Source organism: Protobothrops mucrosquamatus, unplaced genomic scaffold (genome assembly GCF_001527695.2).
Source record: "Protobothrops mucrosquamatus isolate PMUCROS unplaced genomic scaffold, P.Mucros_1.0 scaffold1705, whole genome shotgun sequence".
In the NCBI taxonomy this organism is placed as follows: Eukaryota; Metazoa; Chordata; class Lepidosauria; order Squamata; family Viperidae; genus Protobothrops; species Protobothrops mucrosquamatus.
Genome location: NW_015387856.1, coordinates 95130 through 113848, shown reverse-complemented (window position 1 = coordinate 113848; position 18719 = coordinate 95130). Strand labels below are relative to the sequence as shown.

Below are 18719 nucleotides of genomic sequence, written 5' to 3'. Positions count from 1 at the left end.
ATTTTAGAACTGAGTATAACTAATATATTTAGGATATATATTATACATACATAAAATTGTTTTAATTAAAAGTTCTAATCTTTCATACTGGTTATTAAGAAAATGGGATAACATTTGGGGATTTTTTTAAACCACTATTACACAATTATATAGCTTCTAATAAAACTGTACCTTTCTGCATGCACGTTTTTCTATATTCAGGAACATTTATTCTTAGACTAAGTGTATCGCTTATTATGGTAAAATCTTTGCTACATATGAACAGGGCCAATTAATTTCTTTAAGGAACTGTTGGTTTCTCCCATTATCACATTAATCCATTATATGGAAACTCTTAATATTCATTTTGCTATCTCCAAAACCAATATGTTAGAAAATGGAGAGTAAGATAAAAACATTAAAACTATGCTAAGTGTGCTTTTTCATGTTCTTCAAACTATACATATTCTCTTGACATTTTTGTTAAATTAAGTTAAATTCTACTTTGAAATCAGTATTTTATTAAAACTCTTTCTTGTCATATTTTTGCAGTGTTGTAATAAACTTTCTCTTAGTATTATCACTGTTTCAAAACTGACTATGAATCTCTGACAGAAAAAGCATATAATCAGTAATAATATAATTGGGAACTAATAAGAAATTACAATATACTTCTGCAATTCCAGGATTTGAATTATAATCATGTGAAGAAGGATATTTATATAGTTTAGCCATGAAGTATAATCAAAATCTTAATATTCATTTTCCCCTCAACTTTTAGTATCCCTTTCACATCATTTAATGTAATCTTCCTTTAGTGTTAATTTCTTTCATTGATGTCAACACTACATCAAACCATTTTTCATGGATTTGTATATTTTTATGGTCAAGCAATTCATCCCTGAATCTTTCAGCAGCCAGTGAAATGTTCTTTCTTTGAATGTATGTAGTTCAGCAACACTGATCAGGCTTGAGAAAACAATTAAATAAACTCTTAATTCACAGTTTAGCACATTCATTAATTAACCCAGAAGAGATGGGACAGAAAAGGTCATTTCTTGTGTAAAACAATACAGGCATTTACTCATCATGGTAATCCTTTTCCAAATAAACAATATAATATACAATAGGAAATAGAGTAAAAGATAATAAACCAAAGAACTCAAAGATGTAATATAATACAGCTAAATTTATTCTACACTAACACCATTCATATATCTCTTTGTAAACCATCTGTGCTTTTACCAACTCCACGTACCATTTCAGTATTGTATTTTTGTTCTCAAAACACCCTGCCTTTAAAAAAAAAAAATCCTATTGTTGAGAACATCACCATTTCCATCCAATTATGACTATCCTGGTCTTCCCCTTCCTCATGTCCACCCATTCTCCCTTAATATATTTGTTTTCAATTCAGTTCTCATTAATTCCTTCTATAAGTCACTTGAAAACAAGTTGGATAGCATATAAATTTAATAATATGACCAATTCATCCAAATTTACTTCTTTTATCCTGATCAGTAACTTATGTAATCAGTCCATATATATTTTTTACTCTATCTCTACACAAAACTCATAAGTACCCTTTTTTCTTTTTAAAAATAATATATATGTGATAAATATTACAACCAGAAGATATGAAAAAGTAGAACCAACAGTATAACAGTGCTAATAAAAACCAGAAAAATCTATAGAAGAATCAATAACATTATAGACATTATAGAAACCAAATGTATCTACGAAGTGCAATATAAAACTACAATTCTTTAACAAATTTTTACTGCTCTATCTTCTCAGATTTAGTGATATGTTATTTTGATACAAGATTTATATATTTTGCTTACTATAATTATAATATATGCTTATTACATTAAGTGAAACCTTAGACTATTAACTCTTTGCAACCAAATAGATAGGCCTTCTACAAGTTATTTTGCCATCCTTAATATACTTGCTACCAAAATGCAAACATTCATCTAACTTGCTCCAGGTTTTTGCCCTTTCTGTTTAATTGCAATTGTTTCCTGTCAGACTATCCTGATCTTTGGTACATTACTACTAAAATGCATAATCCTAGTGGCATTATAAACACTATCTACATAAATATAATCTCCACACACATTAAACACATTGTAGAATCACGCCCACATTTAAACATTTTACAATTCCATATGCATTTGTAGTCTTACACAACAACCTCAAAACATTTACAATGTTTGGGCCCCAAACTCATTTAATTTCCTCATCATATATTCTATCTTATTTTTTGGGTCCTGCAGGAATATAACCAAATCATCAGCAAATGCCCTCAATTTGTAAACTTCTTTCTTGATGCTTATACCCATTATTCTCTCATCTTGCCTAATATCTCTATTTAAAACTTCCAACACCAAAATAAACAACAAAGGGGACACGGGGCATCCTTGTCTTTGCCATTGTGAATTTCACATTAGTTAAATCATCATTAATAACAATTTTTGCTTGTTGTGATGTGTAAATAGCTTTAACTCTTTGAATGAAGTTCTCTCCAACGTCCATTTCTTCCAGGATTTTAAACAGTTTTTAAAATAAACAAACAGAAAACAACAATGTTGATTAAGAATATGTCCTCTCAGGATTGTGATATATTGAGTAAAAAGTCTGGTTTTAAGGTTGAGAAAAAGCTGAAATATCTGGGGGTCATTCTGACAAACACAAACACAAAACTGTATCAAAATAACTATGTACCTATGTAAGAATTGGAAATTTTACTATGCGGTAGTGATGCTCATATTATTGCCAAGATCTATAAAACATTATTAAAATTGAATTTGGAAAATGAACATGTAAAACACTGTATGATCCAGTGGGCAAGAAATGTTGGGTATAATGTGAGTTTTGAACAATGGGAGAATATGTGGATGAAAGGCTTAATATTTACATTAAACTATAACTTGAAAGAAAACTTTTGCAAGATGAAGTATCGCTGGTATTTAACACCAGATACTGTAACCTATCTAGAATGTATAAAGGTATTTCAAATGAATGTTGGAAATGTAAATGTAAAGAAGGGACTTTTTATCATTTATGGTGGACGTGTCATAAAGCAAAGAAATATTGGAGTAGGATTCATACATTAATGGAGAAATTTCTTAAACCAGAAACTTTCCTTTTGGGTCTAATGGAAAAAGACTTGGGGGAAAAAAATGGAACTCTGATTTTATATATGATGACGGCAGCAAGACTGCTCTATGCACAAAAATGGAAGGATGCTTTGATTCCCACTATGGACGAGTGGTTACAAAAGCTGATGGAATTAGCAGAGATGGCTAAATTGATTATTTTGACAAAAGAAAAGAATATAAGTACTTTTGTTTCTACTTGGAAACTGCTTCTGGACTGTGTGCTTGAGGTGGAAAAAAATGATACTGGTGTTGTGTCCCATGCCTGCAGAAGCAGCCGCGGGAAGTTGCAAGAGTCCCGGGCATTTGCAAAAGCTGCCCGGGACCAGACTGAGCGGCGCCGGCCTTGCGCGCATGCGCAAGGTGGGAAAGGACTGCCTTGTGATTGGTTGGAATTGCCCGGGGATCGGAGGGTATATATAGAGGCTTGCGCGCCTCTGGGCTTGTCGTTGTTCGTAGATTGGAAGCAGAGAATAAAGACTTGTTAGAAATGCTTCGTCTCAAGCGCCATTATTCTCCGGACTTAACACTATGATTTTGGGTTTTACTTATTAGCCTGATTTGTTGATGTAGAAATGGCTAGTGCATACTGCTATAGAAATATAAAAAGTTGAGATTCGATCCTAATGTCTTATTTTACTGCAACAGAGGGAGTCGGAAGTCAACGCCTTTTGTTTCTTCCCCGCCCCTTCTCCACACTTTTTCGTTTTCTCTTTCTCTATTGTTGTCCCTTGCTTTTGTATTTTCATATTTTATGTTATAAATGAATAAAATTATATATATTTATATATATATATATATATATATATATATATATATATATATATATATATATATATATATATATATATATATATATATATATATATATATATATATATATAATACACACATACATTTACAATGTTCTTCTCAGCCATTTTTCTTACGTTAACATTTACTTCTTTCAAATACTTCTCATTTCAGTTTCTTCACAAATCATTCAGTCACTTTTATTCTTAAGTCTATTCAATTTGCTACAACTGTCTTGTTCAGCCCTCTTCACCGACTTCCAAAACAATTTATTTCCATCAGAACTGCTCTGTATTTTCTCAGCTTCTTTTAATTTTAATTATCCATTCCTATGTTTCTGTTTCTGTACATTAGAGAATATGTTTTTCTCATCCTAGTTTTTTGTAGTAATCCCTCTCTTACATACATTTTTCTCATCCAATCCCCTTTTACTTTGTAATCCCATGAAGTATCACTTTTTATATTTCCCATTATTGGGACTCTTCTATGTCATTCTCTAATTCTTTTCACTTTGTTCCATATCACTTCCCATTATGTCCACTTCCCATTCATTCTATTGGGTGATTAATCTATGTTCCAATGCTTTTCATGGAGGACTCTTTTCCTTTATGCAGTCATTCTCCTATACTTTCTCTTCCATGTGAATTTTCCCCCCAAGATCTACTCTTGATGCTACCAAAAATTATCTCTCCCATGTCCAGAATCTTTCATCCAGACCGCCTTCCCTAATTTGTTCATTCATATTTAACCTAATCATTCAAGCTTTATAATTATGATGATAAATTTAGATTTATATTCATTTCTTTGCTTTGTACATTATGCTTAAACTAGGTATTGTCATTCAGCATGTCACATAATTTCCTCCTGAACTCTTTTCTAAATTTTTCCTTGATCATCATTCACTGGAACATAACATGCAACTATCACCACTTAGAAATTCCATCCACAAAATGTACTTAACAAAGATTCATATTTTGTGAGGTACATTTTAGCCTTTCCATTCATAATTAAATCAACATTTTTCTTTCCATAGATGTATTCATAAATTCTATTCCACAAACTCAGAAAACTTTCACTCTGACTTATCTCTCTTTTTTTTGTTTCAGAGATACATATTTTTATTGCTTAAATTCTTGCTTTTTATGATTTACTTCTATTATTTTCCAAATCTCAATATTCCATATCTCATGCTTATCCCTAAATGAGTCTACAGATATTAATCTTCACCATCTATCATAGTTTTGGTCAACTGAGGTTTTTATATAAAGCATTTTAGCTATACTGACAGCATTAAGTTACCAAATAACTTATTTCCTGCTAAGTATATACAGGTAGTTCTCAAAAGATTACCACAACTGAGTTCAAAATTTCCACTGCTAAGCAAGACAGTTGTTAAGTGAGTTTTGGCCCATTTTATAATCTTTCTTCCCATAGTTGTTGAGTGACTCACTGCAGTTGTTAAGTGAATCTAGCTTCCCCATTGACTTTGCCTGTCAGAAGGTTGCAACAGGTGATCACATGACCCTGGGTCACTGCAACTGTCATAAATACATGCAAGTTGCCAAGCAGCTGAATTTTGATAATGTAACTATGGGGATGCTGCAATTGTTGAAAGTGTGAAAAATTGTGATACGTCACTGTTTTCAGTGCTGTTGTAACTTCAGATGGTCACTAAACAAATGGTTGTACGTTGAGGACTACCGGTACTGGTTGATGTGCCACAAGTATAATTAAAGTCCACCTTTATGCTCAGCAGACTCACTTTAATCTATGGAAAACTTACAATAGCTACTACTTAAACTTACAAGCAACCTTGACTTTTATAGTCACAGAGGGTGGCCGAATAGGCTATTAAGAAAATAGTAGGCACCTGAGCTTTCTCCCCAATGTCAGCAGGGCAGAATTGGTTATGAAAGCCATAACCTTGAAGCAGGTGAGGGAGGAGACAGGAGGAGCTGTGTGTGTTTTGGAAGCTCAACAACCACCACATACAGAAAGCAGCCAAATAAAAGAATGTTTCAGAGACTGAAGGAAGAAAAAGAGGCACAGCACTAAAAGATCCCAGTACTTTATCTGCTGGCCATTAATGAGAGAGAGAGAGAGAGTGAGAGAGAGAGAGACAGATTTAAAGAAAGACCAGGATCTTTAAGAGTTAAAACACTGTTGTATCCTAATAATAGTAGTAGTATAGCAGTAGAAGTAATAATATACTTCTAGTGGAAATAATACAGTACAACATAGAAGGATGAATACCAGTATAGTAATATAGTAGAGAACATTGTATAAATATAAGCAGTAATAGAAATAAAGTATCACAACATACATAGAAAGAGTCACACATACAGTATATATTTGTATGTTTCATTTTTGTATCTTGGATATTTTTTTCAAAAAAAAACAACATCTCCCTAATCCTTATAGGGAGATATAAAAATCCCATTGTCTAAGGTCCTGTGTTTTTTATGGAGTTTTGAGTTGGAGTCAATCAAATTGGGTATAGTTTAAAAAGAACCTGTGACACAGGGCAATTTATGTGACTGCAGGATTTGACTTTCTTTGCTACCAATATCCTAAAGATAAAGGAGGTTCATCTCACAAAGCTCAATGAAGAGAGCTGGCAGGAGCCAATTAATGACCTGGATTAAGACCAAAAATCATCCTTGTGAATGTTGAAAACAATTTATTTTGTCACAGATCATCTAGGAAACCCAAACAATTTACTTTGTGAAACAGAATGAAACATTAAATTTGCATTCAAAAAATGTGACAATATGCAAGTCTCTTAAAGGATTGACTTGAAAGCCAGTAGTAAGTTTTCTGCCTTTCGAAAGGAACATGATTTCAAAAAGGCCATTTCTTTGCATCATTTAATATTCTTGCAAAGCCTTCATTATAATGGAAAGTGGCATATTCTTCTTAATGTTTGACAATGGTAGACGAGTGAAACATGCTTTGACTGCTATTTCAAGAGCTTTGGTATCTGAGATAAAATATACATCTCTGGTAAGCCGTCTGATCCTACTCATGTACACCCATAAATCCTACTTTCTGCAAATGTATCTAGGACTGAAACTTTAGTCCTTTGTGAAATGAAATAAAATACTTTTATTCTATCTTCAGTTCAAACTAGAAATAATAATCTTATATGTTTTTTGTGATTTTCTACAAAATTATAGTTGCAGAGACACATGGACTGGACTGAGAAAAGACACTGCAATAACTTCAAATCTTGACTTGACCCTCTATGCTTGTGTTTTGTTCCAGAGGAGAATTCATCCTGGGACCACAGCAGGTAATCTCCATGCCCATATGCCATAACTGCAAACTCTTCCCTCTCCCACACAAAACTACTATAAAAAGAACCACACAAGATTTGGCATAGGCTTAGTGTGTCACCTGCCATTCTGGGTGACTATCCCTCTTTTGGCAGCAAGTCAATTTCTTTTGGTTTTTAATTTATATAAAGCAATATGAAGTCATTATAGTTTAAAGACTTACAGTAGAGAAAATTAATTTGATGCAGGAGATTAGTGGTGGAATTGCTAATTTTATGGGGAAAGCTGTGAAGGGTGGGAGAGCACATCTATTTCCTCCCATCTCCCTCTAAGTTTCTGACAAAAGTCTAGGTTAACTTGAATCAGGTAAAGTCCTTTTTATATTATATTCAGTAGTTCCTTGACTTGCTTCCAATGGCATGGTTCATATTAAGTAAGACAAAATAAACAGAAAACTGTTTAACATCATATAAACTAAAATATAATTGAAACCATTAGTGAAGACAAACTTCAAATCAAGCTAAAGGCCTGGGAAAAGAGAAACAGAAGGCCAGAAAGCCCAAACAGTTGGAAGCAACTATTTATTATTTATACAGGTTAAGGCAGTGGTGGCGAATCTATGGCACGGGTGCCAGAGGCGGCACTCTGAGCCCTCTCTGTGGGCACACGTGCCGTTGCCCCAGTCTTGCTTTCCCCACGGCCCCCTCCTTTCCAGCAGCCCCCCTGAAGGAGAGTCGCCCCCAAGCATGGCCCACACGGAGCAGCGCAGCCAAGGACATAGCAGCCAGGCAGCATAGACAAGACTCTGCCCCCGTAGTTGATGCTGCAGGGTGCGGGCAGAGGGTGTGACCGCCATAGCGCTGCTGGGCTGCCTGGGCGATCTGCGGCGGGCCCTGGAGGCGGTGAGTGGTCCTGTGGGTAGGCGGGGCAGGGGATGGGGGGCAGAGCGGGGGTGGGAAAGGGGGTGGAGCGGGGACGGGGCCAGTTTTTGGGCACTCGGTCTCTAAAAGGTTCGCCATCACTGGGTTAAGGATTTCTATACCACAGGCAGTTTACAACCAAGAAAATAATAAAAGCAATTTTACTAAAGTCTTTCAAACGCACTACAAATCCTAATCAAAATTCAATAATAATAAAATAAAACAGAATAAAAATCATATTATTATATGAATAAAAGGTCAGTCCATTGACCATTTAGATTCTACATTGTGGTGAAACAAAATACTTTTGGTGTCTCCCAGTAATGGGTCTCCAAAGAAAGGAAGTTCCATAACAGGGCGGTTAGTGAAAGGGTTTTTCTTTGTCATCTTAGGTTGAATGTTCAGGGCAAGAATATTCTGTTTGAAGACAGGTACTTAGGAGCCATCCTAGGGAGGGCTTTATACAATAGAATGTATCCATTTCAGTTTATCAAAATAGCTGCCTACAATGTCTTCCTCATGTGCTGAGCAATACTGTAAAGCAATCATGACAAAATGTAAATCGAAGTGGCAATGTGGATGTAATAACTGAGCAAGACCTGTTTGATTTCTAAGCCAATTGTCTTCTAATGGTCCTGTCAATTGGAGTCAAGCTTCAAGAGGAATGAAATAGGAATTATAATTGTCCAAGAATTATAATAGTACTTATCACTGTGTGTGTACGTGTGCCTTTGAGTCAATGTTGACTCCTAGTGACTACTTAGACACGTCCCTTATGTTTCCTTGGTAAGATTTCAGAAATGGTTGCCATTGCCTGCTTCCTGGGGCTGAGAGAGAATAATTGGCCCAAGCTGTCGCCCAGCTGGCTTTGGGCCCAAGGCAAAACCGGAACTCACAGTCTCCCATTTCCCAACCTGGTGCCTTACCCACTACACCAATCTGGTTCTCCCTACTTCTTACTATGCCTATAGCAAAGTAGTAGTTAATTCAAACTGACAAACCAATACATTCTGACTCAGAATTCCAAAAGAAAATACTTGACACTTGGGTTATAGATGACTGAACACCCTAAAATGGTGATGCAGACTATGTTGCAATAATTTAATCATCAGTCTCCAGTGATTTGGGGCATGTGGGTGCACACTCTGAAGACAAATTCATCCTAAAGAATGTTATACAAGATGCCAAGATCAATTCTTTATTGTCCCAGAGTAGAGGACAGAGAATAATATCACCAAATTGCAGAAAAGCAGCTACTTGTTGGATATTAATAGAAGTGATAGGAAAAGCAAGAGAGATCACCATCTGTAAGGAATGCTTTAATTTGAAGTTCTGCATTAACCTGGGGGATAAGACTTCTTGTTCTAAGTAAATCTATGATTCTACTATTTTGAATAAACAAAATATATGCTTGTCTTAAAGGCAAGACAGTAAATATAATTGAGCACAATGAAGAAAAGTAAAAAGGAGATGTCTATTTTACTGGTTACACATAGAAATATTCAATATATGGACAGATAGATAGATAGATAGATAGATAGATAGATAGATAGATAGATAGATAGATAGATAGATAGATAGGTAGGTAGACAGACAGACAGACAGACAGATACTGTAGGTAGATATATCTTCAGCTTTCCATAGTTCTCAGATGGCAGCGCCTGGATCGGCTGCAGCTGCATTGGCTCTTGAAGGTGAAGAGTTATGGCAGGGATATTAAGGGATATAGGCCACATGATCAGGAAGGTTTTAATGTGTTTGAGCAATGTGGTGGAACTAAGGTAACGTACAACATATGACTGACAATCTTTGCTGGCATGGCGAGTTTCTAGCTGTTTTGGAACTGTTGGTGAGACCGTCGTTGGTGCTGTTTGAAATTGTTCTGCTGGCAGCAAGATCTGACTGCTGGCCCAGCAACGGATTCTATTGCAAATAAGGGCTGTTTCCAAAGGAGGCAGAGGAGGAGAGGTCCCGGGGCTTATGGAGCGAAGGAACTGGATGAGGCTGTTGGCAGGCCCAGAGGATGGGAGAGAGGCTTTTGGAGGAGTTGGTGGCGGCGGCAGCGTTCTCCAGGGGCGAAAAGGAGTGAGGCCTCTTTAAGGAAAAGGTGGAAGAGACAAGATCAGAAAAAGAAAAGGAGGTGAGGTTGTCGTGCAGGAATACAAACTAATTTGAGGGATAATCCACATGGAGCTCCATTTCCATCTGTCCTGTTTGCCATCATTCGCTCCCTAGAAACTAAAATGGAAGATCTGTAACTTGAGCTGGCCATGAACAAGGAGTATATATCGGAGGTGGTGACCCTTTGAGAGCTGTATGCAACAAAATTTCATTTTGACGTATGCCGATTGGTGTACTTTCAAAGTGACAATAAAGTTGTTGTTGTTGTTGTTGTTGTTGTTGTTATTATTATTATTATTATTATTATATAGATATACTATATCATATAGATATATATACAGACTATATCTATATCATATAAATATAGATATAGATATAGATAGATATAGACTATATCTATCTATGTATCTATCTGTCTATCTGTCTGTCTGTCTGTCTGTCTGTCTGTCTGTCTGTCTGTCTGTCTGTCTGTCTATCTATCTATCTATCTATCCATATATTGAATATTTCTATGTGTAACCAGTAAAATAGACATCTCCTTTTTACTTTTCTTCATTGTGCTCAATTATATTTACTGTCTTGCCTTTAAGACAGGCATATATCATATATAGATATAGACATAGATATAGCTATATAGTTCTTTTCTTTTACTAAGGATAGTATTAACAATATGTTAGAAGATGTAATTTTACCACCTCCTATATTTACTATATATCCCTAATCATTTCAATTGGAATATATCCTTTAGGATCTCAATGGTTTTAATATAAACAATTTTATGTTTCAAAGAAATAAAAATAGGGGAAACCCTAAATATTAAACATTCAGCTGAAGATCTGAAGCAAAAGTATTTTTCTAAAAATCTGCAGAAGGAAATAATGAAAAAGTATGCTACTGTCTGATTATTCTCAAATTGCTATTTTGGATGAGTGTCTGCTGAATGAGCTTTTAAAGAGTACAATTATGTATGTAAAATTATCTAATTTGTGAACATCTGAACACTGGGTATTAATCAGGAGAGCAGACAGTAGAATTTTACTATGATAAATCCAGTCCACTCTGCCTCCTTGCTAGATTATTTTATTAAGAAAAGATAATGACCAGATATACATGGTGAACTAACATCTACAGAACATGAAACTACATCCCTGGCTGACTTTCCAGGTGACTCAAATTCATATTTAAATCATAGGCATCATAAGAGTTTCTTGGTAGATCAGGGTACCCAATATAACGGCAGTGCAACATGAATCTGAGAAACTAGGGCTGTGTAAGTAGTACTTTCTAACTCATGGGAGTATGATTGACACCACTCTGCATTATTAAAGCAGCCACACCTTTTGCAGGATTTATGTGCTGCTTTGGCAGCTGCTTCTATATGTTTCTACATGTCTATGCATGCACATTCCATTCCATTACCCAAAGAGAAAGATAGTAAGAAGCAAAATAATAACAGCTCTGAAAAGATCAATCTAATTAATTAGAAACACATTAAATAGTTTTAAAAGAGAACGTAAATAAGTCATAGAAGGAAACCTGTACACAAACTACATCTATTATCTCTAGTGCAATGAAGCACTGCATACTGAAGTGGATCTTCCAACATTAAGCACCTCTTTCAAATGTTTTGCATTGAGACCTACCCCACATGTTCTGAAACTTGTTTGATTTCAAGCAATTGGAAAAGAATCAAGACTATTCATTCATTCATTCATTCATTCATTCATTCATTCATTCATTCATACAGTCTTTGTTTTTATAAATAATTCAAGGTAGTTGGATTAGGAACATAATACTCCTCCCTCCTCCTATTTTTCCAACAACATCCCTGTGAGGTGGATTGGGCTGATAGAGAGTGACTGGCCCAAAGTCACCCAGCAACTTTTATATACCTAAGACAGGACTAGAACTGAGTCTCCTGGCTTCTAACCTGGTGCCTTAAGCGCTGGACCAAACTGGCTCCTTGAAGTCTCAGGTGATTGCCTTCTAAAAGAAAATTTGTTTTTTCTGCTTGGCCTGTCAGCTGAATGGGCCACTTATTAGTTCCTAAGTGTAGGGATGGATAATATCATCCTCCTTCCCCTCCCCAGCTCACTGAAAATGCACCCCATACCCATTTTAGCTTTGATTCAAAACTGCTGTTTTCTGACCTGAGCCCATCAAACAGGTGGACTTTAGCAATTCATTTAATCCTAGTAGCAGCCCCAACTCCAACTGGCTACAGGGCCTGACACACCCCTTTCCCTCCAGTGGCTGGTCACTGTCAAGGGGAGACATTTTGTTCTGATAACAGATAAAAGAATCTGTTGAACTGGAAGGAACCTTGGAGGTCTTTAGTTCAATCCCCTACTCAAGCAGGACACCCTATACTATTTCAAACAAGTGGTTGTCCAGTCTCTTCTTAAAAGTCTCCAATGATGGAGCACCCACAACTTCTGGAGGCAAGCTGTTCCACTGGTTAATTGTTCTCACTGTTAGGACATTTCTCCTTAGTTCTAGGTTGGTTCTCTCCTTGATTAGTTTCCATCCATTGCTTCTTATCCTGCCTTCAGGTGCTTTGGAAAATAGACTGGTCTTCCTTTTCTTTGTGGTAGCCCCTCAAATATTGGAACACTGCTATCATATCACCCCTAGTCCTTCTTTTCACTAGACTAGACATACCCATACAGTTCCTGCAACTGTTCCTCATATATTTACACTGATGTGTTTATATGAAGTACTCTTCATATGTTTCTATCTACTGGGCTCTTACATTCCCTGTGATTGGCAATTGTTATTTTTTTCATAGTGTGATAATGTGATCACATAATGTTCGGATTGCTCTAATAATGACCCATTAAATCAACAAATTATCCTTAACTGTAGAAGCTCATACTTCATTGAACTCTTAGGTCTCCCAGTGGACACAACTTTTTATGCTTCCACTGCATTCCCACCTCTTTCAAACCCACAGTACAGCAAAACATCATTTCCCCTTTCTCGTTTTCAAAAAAAAAACCTCTTTAAATTGCAGTGTAGTAGCATTGCTACTTACTTCTATGATACTGAATCACTTTTTCATCCTTGCTACAAAGTTTCCATGGAACTACAGAACAATATAGGAACAAAAGAACAATCTGTTTCCTATTGCTTTGATTACTGCAGCAGTAGAATAATAATGGAACCGTAAGAAAAAAAAATCTGGAGTAATCTCATAGGAGATAACTGAGTCCTGGTAGTGATGGTGAAAACATAGAGGACAAGATCTGGGGACTAGTGCGAAATCAATTATATCTCTTTAAAAAAAAGCAGAGTCTGGTAAACCAGATCTGGACAGGATCTAGCTAGCAAGACTTTGCTTTGCTACACAGGTAGGAAAAGCAAAAAGCTTGAAAATGACAAATCAGACCTTGCAATGGTTGTAGACCAGACTGAGCACCAGCGCATTGCTAAGAAAATTCAGGCGCATCATGGGAAATGAGATTGCTTGGCAAAATTGCCCTAAATATCCTGAAAGTACAAAAGTTTGTAGTAAGCGCAGTAGTGTTTTTAGTGAAAAGAGGTTGTGCCTTTAAGGGGAAAAAATATCTAGCCAAATGCAGGTCAAAAATTAATATTTCTTTGCAGTAACTCACGGTAAGCAATCTTTTAATGACCAACCATGCATTTCAAGTACATTGACACTCAGGACCCAATAGTTGAAATGGTTAGAAACATTTTAATTCTTTTCTGGATTTGAAAGATTGATCAGCAGTTTTTTGCTGCACAAATTAGACTATGCCTATTTCAACAATTACCACCTTTTTTTTTCCATGCTAGAAATAGTACAAAATCATGACATTGGTTTCTGAAAACTGTAGTCAAGTGTGGCTTTGGGAACTATAAGAAAGTTGTCTAGAGGCTTCATGCAATAGGTGAATAAGTGACCATCATAAGACCTTCTAATATTTTTAATTAGGTTCACAGAACACATTTTTAATAACTGATCTTTATCAGCTCATACCACAGCCAACACAAACAATTTGATTTGGCTAGGGAAAAAAGTAACTTACTGAAATGTAGTAATGAAGCATTGTGAAATAGGAGTGTCCAAAAAATGCCAAAATGGTATGATCAAAGCATTGCTTGTTTTTATGTGAGCTTCCATCTTGATGTTTTTGACCACACTCTGTGAGCACCCTTAATGAAGTAGCAGATAATGTACTTACCTGAATACGACCAATCAACAGCTTCTTCAAGTTTTCGCTGTGGTCGAAAATAGCCAAGAATCAGTTCTAAAGACAAACAAGCAATATAAAAAAGTTAATATTAAACAGCAGAGAGGATTATTTTAAATATTATTAACTTCAGTGCATTTGCTCTCAATTTTAGTGACTCAGTGTAATTGCCTATGCAGGAGGCAGCATCTGGGCCTGGAAACTAAAATGTAATACCTGGAAGATTTCAAGGAGACTTCTCTACGGGCTGCCCTGGGAAGTGGAGAAAATACCTTGAGAGAGGAAAACCATGGCAAAGACATGTCTGTCTTGTGGCCAAGAAAACTACATGGACATGACCCTAAATTCTCCAAGAGTCAATATCACACTGAAATTTACTTTGACTTTTCTTAAAAATAACTAATGCTTATCCTGTCCAAATATGCATTTAATTTGTACTACTCTATAAGAAACCTTCACTTAGTTCTTCTTTCCATTGTTCTAGTCTTAAATCAATGTAGCTTTCCAAAGTGCACTGGGAAACTACTTGTTTGTTTGTTTGTTTGTTTGCTTGTTTGTTTGTTTGCTTGTTTGTTTATAAGATTTACATGGCTGTCCACTCACTCTCAGTGATTCTGGGTAATTTACAAACATAAAAACCCAATATAAAAGAATAAAAACAATACCCACAACCACCACCACCCTGGCGACAACAAACAATTAAACAAGCCATTTGATGGGCTCCATCCCACTCTGGCTTCTACAGGTCCATTGGCAGAGTCAGGTCTTCAGGGCCTTACGAAAGAATGTCAAATCTCTGTGGGGTTTATATTCCAAAGGGAGGGAGCCACCACAGAGAAGGCCCTTGTTCTGAGTCCTGCCAGATGTGCCTTCTTAGGAGATGGAACCCACAACATTCCCTGTCTTCCCGTTCTAGGTGCAGGAAGCACAAAGCTAGACAAAATCTGAGAACTGACAACATTTCTTAAGCCAGTCTTGACCATCTAGGACACAAATATTCTTTCATGAGTACATAATCACTTTTTTTGCAACAGTGAAAGCTTTCATATGTAGAATATTCAAGATTATTTGTGTGATGAAAAATCACATTCAAATTTTCTGCCCCTGATACATCTAACTACTTTAAATGCTGGAAAAGAAACCAAATTCCTATTGTTAAAACCAAGAACTTTGCATGCACCTATAAAAGTGATGAAGTAAAACTCTCAAGCTGTGCCCAAAATGGTAGAAGTGAATATTATGTGCATTCCACTACTGTGATTAACAAATCAGCCAGCATCATTAGCATTATCAAAACTTGTGCTCCTTCCATAAAAAAATAACATTTAAGCTTATCAATCTTCTTGAAATATATAAGTAGAACCAATACTGCTTTATATTATCTATCAGTCTTAATGCAAAATTACTTTTTGCAATAAAATGTATTTTCCACCATAGTATGGATATTTTTACCTGCCTCATATCTTTTTCTATCTAGATGGTAATTTTGAAATGTTCTTATCTACTATTATAAATAATATTGGATATTATAAATAAATAATACTGGGTATTTCCCTTGTCATAGTAATCCCAGATATTTAATAATTTGGAACAATATATAAAACCTAATATTAACTCTATGAGCTTTAGAATTTTCTTGCCAATTGGCAAATAACTGTCCAGTTTATTGAATATTCAGTATATTTATTATAGGTACCTACATATCATACCTAAAAATTTATCAATGCTTGTTGACAATCTTTTTTTAAAAAAAATCACTTGCTGATTACAGCATGTTATTCAGCAATCATTTTTTTTAAAATTTGTGTTTGTTTTATTAAGCATATTAGGGGTTCTAACACTAAATTACAAATTAAAGATGATAAAGAAATCTTTTATGAGTTTCACATTGCACTTTAATTAATAGTGAAATAATCGCATTGATTATTGGTTGTATGACAGAAAGATATGGTATTCCAAGATATACATTCTATAAAAAAAATTAAGCTTCTGCAACACTTAATTGACACTTGATTTGAGCAGAATTCTAATAATTCTAGAGGTATAAAGTAGATAGCTGTTGTTTTTTCTGGTACATCTATAATGGCATACTATGACTTGGCAAGTGAGAAAAATAATCTTCCAACTACCTGTCAAATATAATTCTATTAGAAAAGATTGAGTCTAATTAATTGTTATCTCCAAAGATCAAATTATATCTATAGACATTTATAGTTTATGAAGTAAATATGCCTGAGTACTTAGTGATATTAAGAGTGTCTATCACCACTTCCTTTTCTTGAATTTCTTTATCCATCATTTTATCTGTTATCTGCATTTTCTATTATCTGTTGCTTTTCTTAATTATTAAGCACCCACTAAAGTATTAATTGAAAAACTATGTGAAATTTGCACATAAAAACTCCTTAAGGATTTTAATGAAAAAGAAAATGATAGTCCAATGAAACAGAAGTGTATATTCTGTGCACATTCACAGACACATACATTTATCATCAGTTAATAAGTGTCAAATGATGCTAATTCCAATATTTAAACTATAACAATATTTCTTCCTCATGCCTTCATTGTTTTAAATAAATAAAAATGGATGAACAAAACAGGAGCAAAAGTAATTTAGAATGCACTTGACAAATACTGAATATATTACATAACTAAATAAGAAAAACATGCTTACTATGTGATGGATGACTATTATAAATTGAACAGGTTTGAATAGCATTGTTATTGTGTTATTTCTTAGTATAATACTTTAGAAGAATTAGCATGTTGTCAAGAGAAAATAATGAAGAAAAATTTGGCTTTCAGATTATTTTAAAATTTACCTTATTTATTCTGGACCAGACTACAGATTTATCTACTGCAGTTTGTCTTAAGATTACCCAACACAATGTTTACAGAGGACCCACAAATAGCGTGTCCTGTTTATGTTCCCTAGCAACTAGTATTGAGAAGCATGAAATTTTTGATATTAATAATAAGTAACCACTGAGTTTTACTCTTCATGAAATACAGGTATGTACTTGTCTATTTTAATGCATTCCAGAAGATATCAAATTGCTGTCAAGTTATCCTCATATCTGCATTATACAATAAGATAAACATGAGTGTTCGTATGTATTAAAGTCAATGGATTTATAAAATTATTTTTCATTTTAAACTAGGGCTAGTTGAACTCTCAGAGAGGAAATTTAAGAATTCACAATGAAATCACAGCAAGCAACAATACTGAATAGGAAAAAACAACAACAGTGAAATCAAGCTTGAAAATATATTTGAAGAATTGCAAAGTCATTGCTGAAAGTGGGTTAAGTAGCCAATCCATCTTATTTCCAGAAGAGAGAGATTCTCTATATGATACTCTGTAACAAGGTAAATGTAAATGTTTGTACATAAAATCAGTATTTAACTCTCTATAAAAAGGAAACCAGCAACACTGAACTACTATATATCTACAAATGGACTGACAGACAAGATAACTCCATTATTTCATCAAGAGGATGCATTTAGTATTTTAGTGTTTTAGTTTCAGTTCTTAGAAGTACTTAAAGATAACTTCACACAATCCGCTGCAGAAGTCTCTTTTAGAAGATATTATGCCATGGATATTTTTGGCCAGGTAATTCATATCTCAGCAACATAAATGCAGTGCAAACATCTCTTCTATACCAAACAAAACCATCTTCTAATCCTTAATACCGATAAGAGAAGCTCTCTCTCTCTCTCTCTCTCTCTCTCTCTCTCTCTCTCTCTCTCTCTCTCTCTCTCTCTCTCTCTCTCTCTCTCTGTGTGTGTGTGTGTGTGTGTGTGTGTGTGTATGTATGTATATATATCTTCTTAAAAGGAACACTTATTTCCATTAATTCCAATTTTTAAGTGCAAATTTTACAATTTATGTAGCCAAACCAGTACCATTCATGAATAAAAGAGAAGTATTCAGTAGCCTCTGGAGTATCAGCTTTGCAAAAATAAAGCACTCATTGAGAGAATGCTAAAACGAAGAAAAGCACAGCCCAGTGAGACACCCTATGTTGTAATGGCTACAAAATGCTGACTGATTATTGCAGAAATGGAAACTGAAATGTGTGGATTATTGGAATGTACTGAGAAGGGAACCCTCATTTCCTTGTATCTCCAACTCTCCCCTGAATGCCAGTCCTCAGGAAGTTAAATCTAGATAAAGGATTCTGAGAGCTCTGTCCTTATATTTAGGATTCCTTCAGTGGTGGGATTCAGATGGCTCATTCCCGTTCGGTAGAACCAGCAGCTAATTTTTTT

The 18719-nt window shown here is 35.1% G+C and overlaps 1 protein-coding gene across 1 annotated transcript in view; it reads right to left on the bottom strand.

Annotated features, from left to right (window-relative positions):
* Positions 1-16761, bottom strand: part of PTPRZ1 (protein tyrosine phosphatase receptor type Z1) — an 89383-nt gene extending 72622 nt beyond the window's left edge. The window contains exons 1-3 of the mRNA XM_029285440.1: positions 16677-16761; positions 14436-14501; positions 13283-13333 (exon numbers count right to left, since the gene is read on the bottom strand). Coding sequence (XP_029141273.1) covers positions 13283-13333; positions 14436-14501; positions 16677-16761 — 202 coding nt within the window. The remainder of the gene's footprint in view (positions 1-13282; positions 13334-14435; positions 14502-16676) is intronic.
* Positions 16762-18719: the final 1958 nt, after the last annotated feature.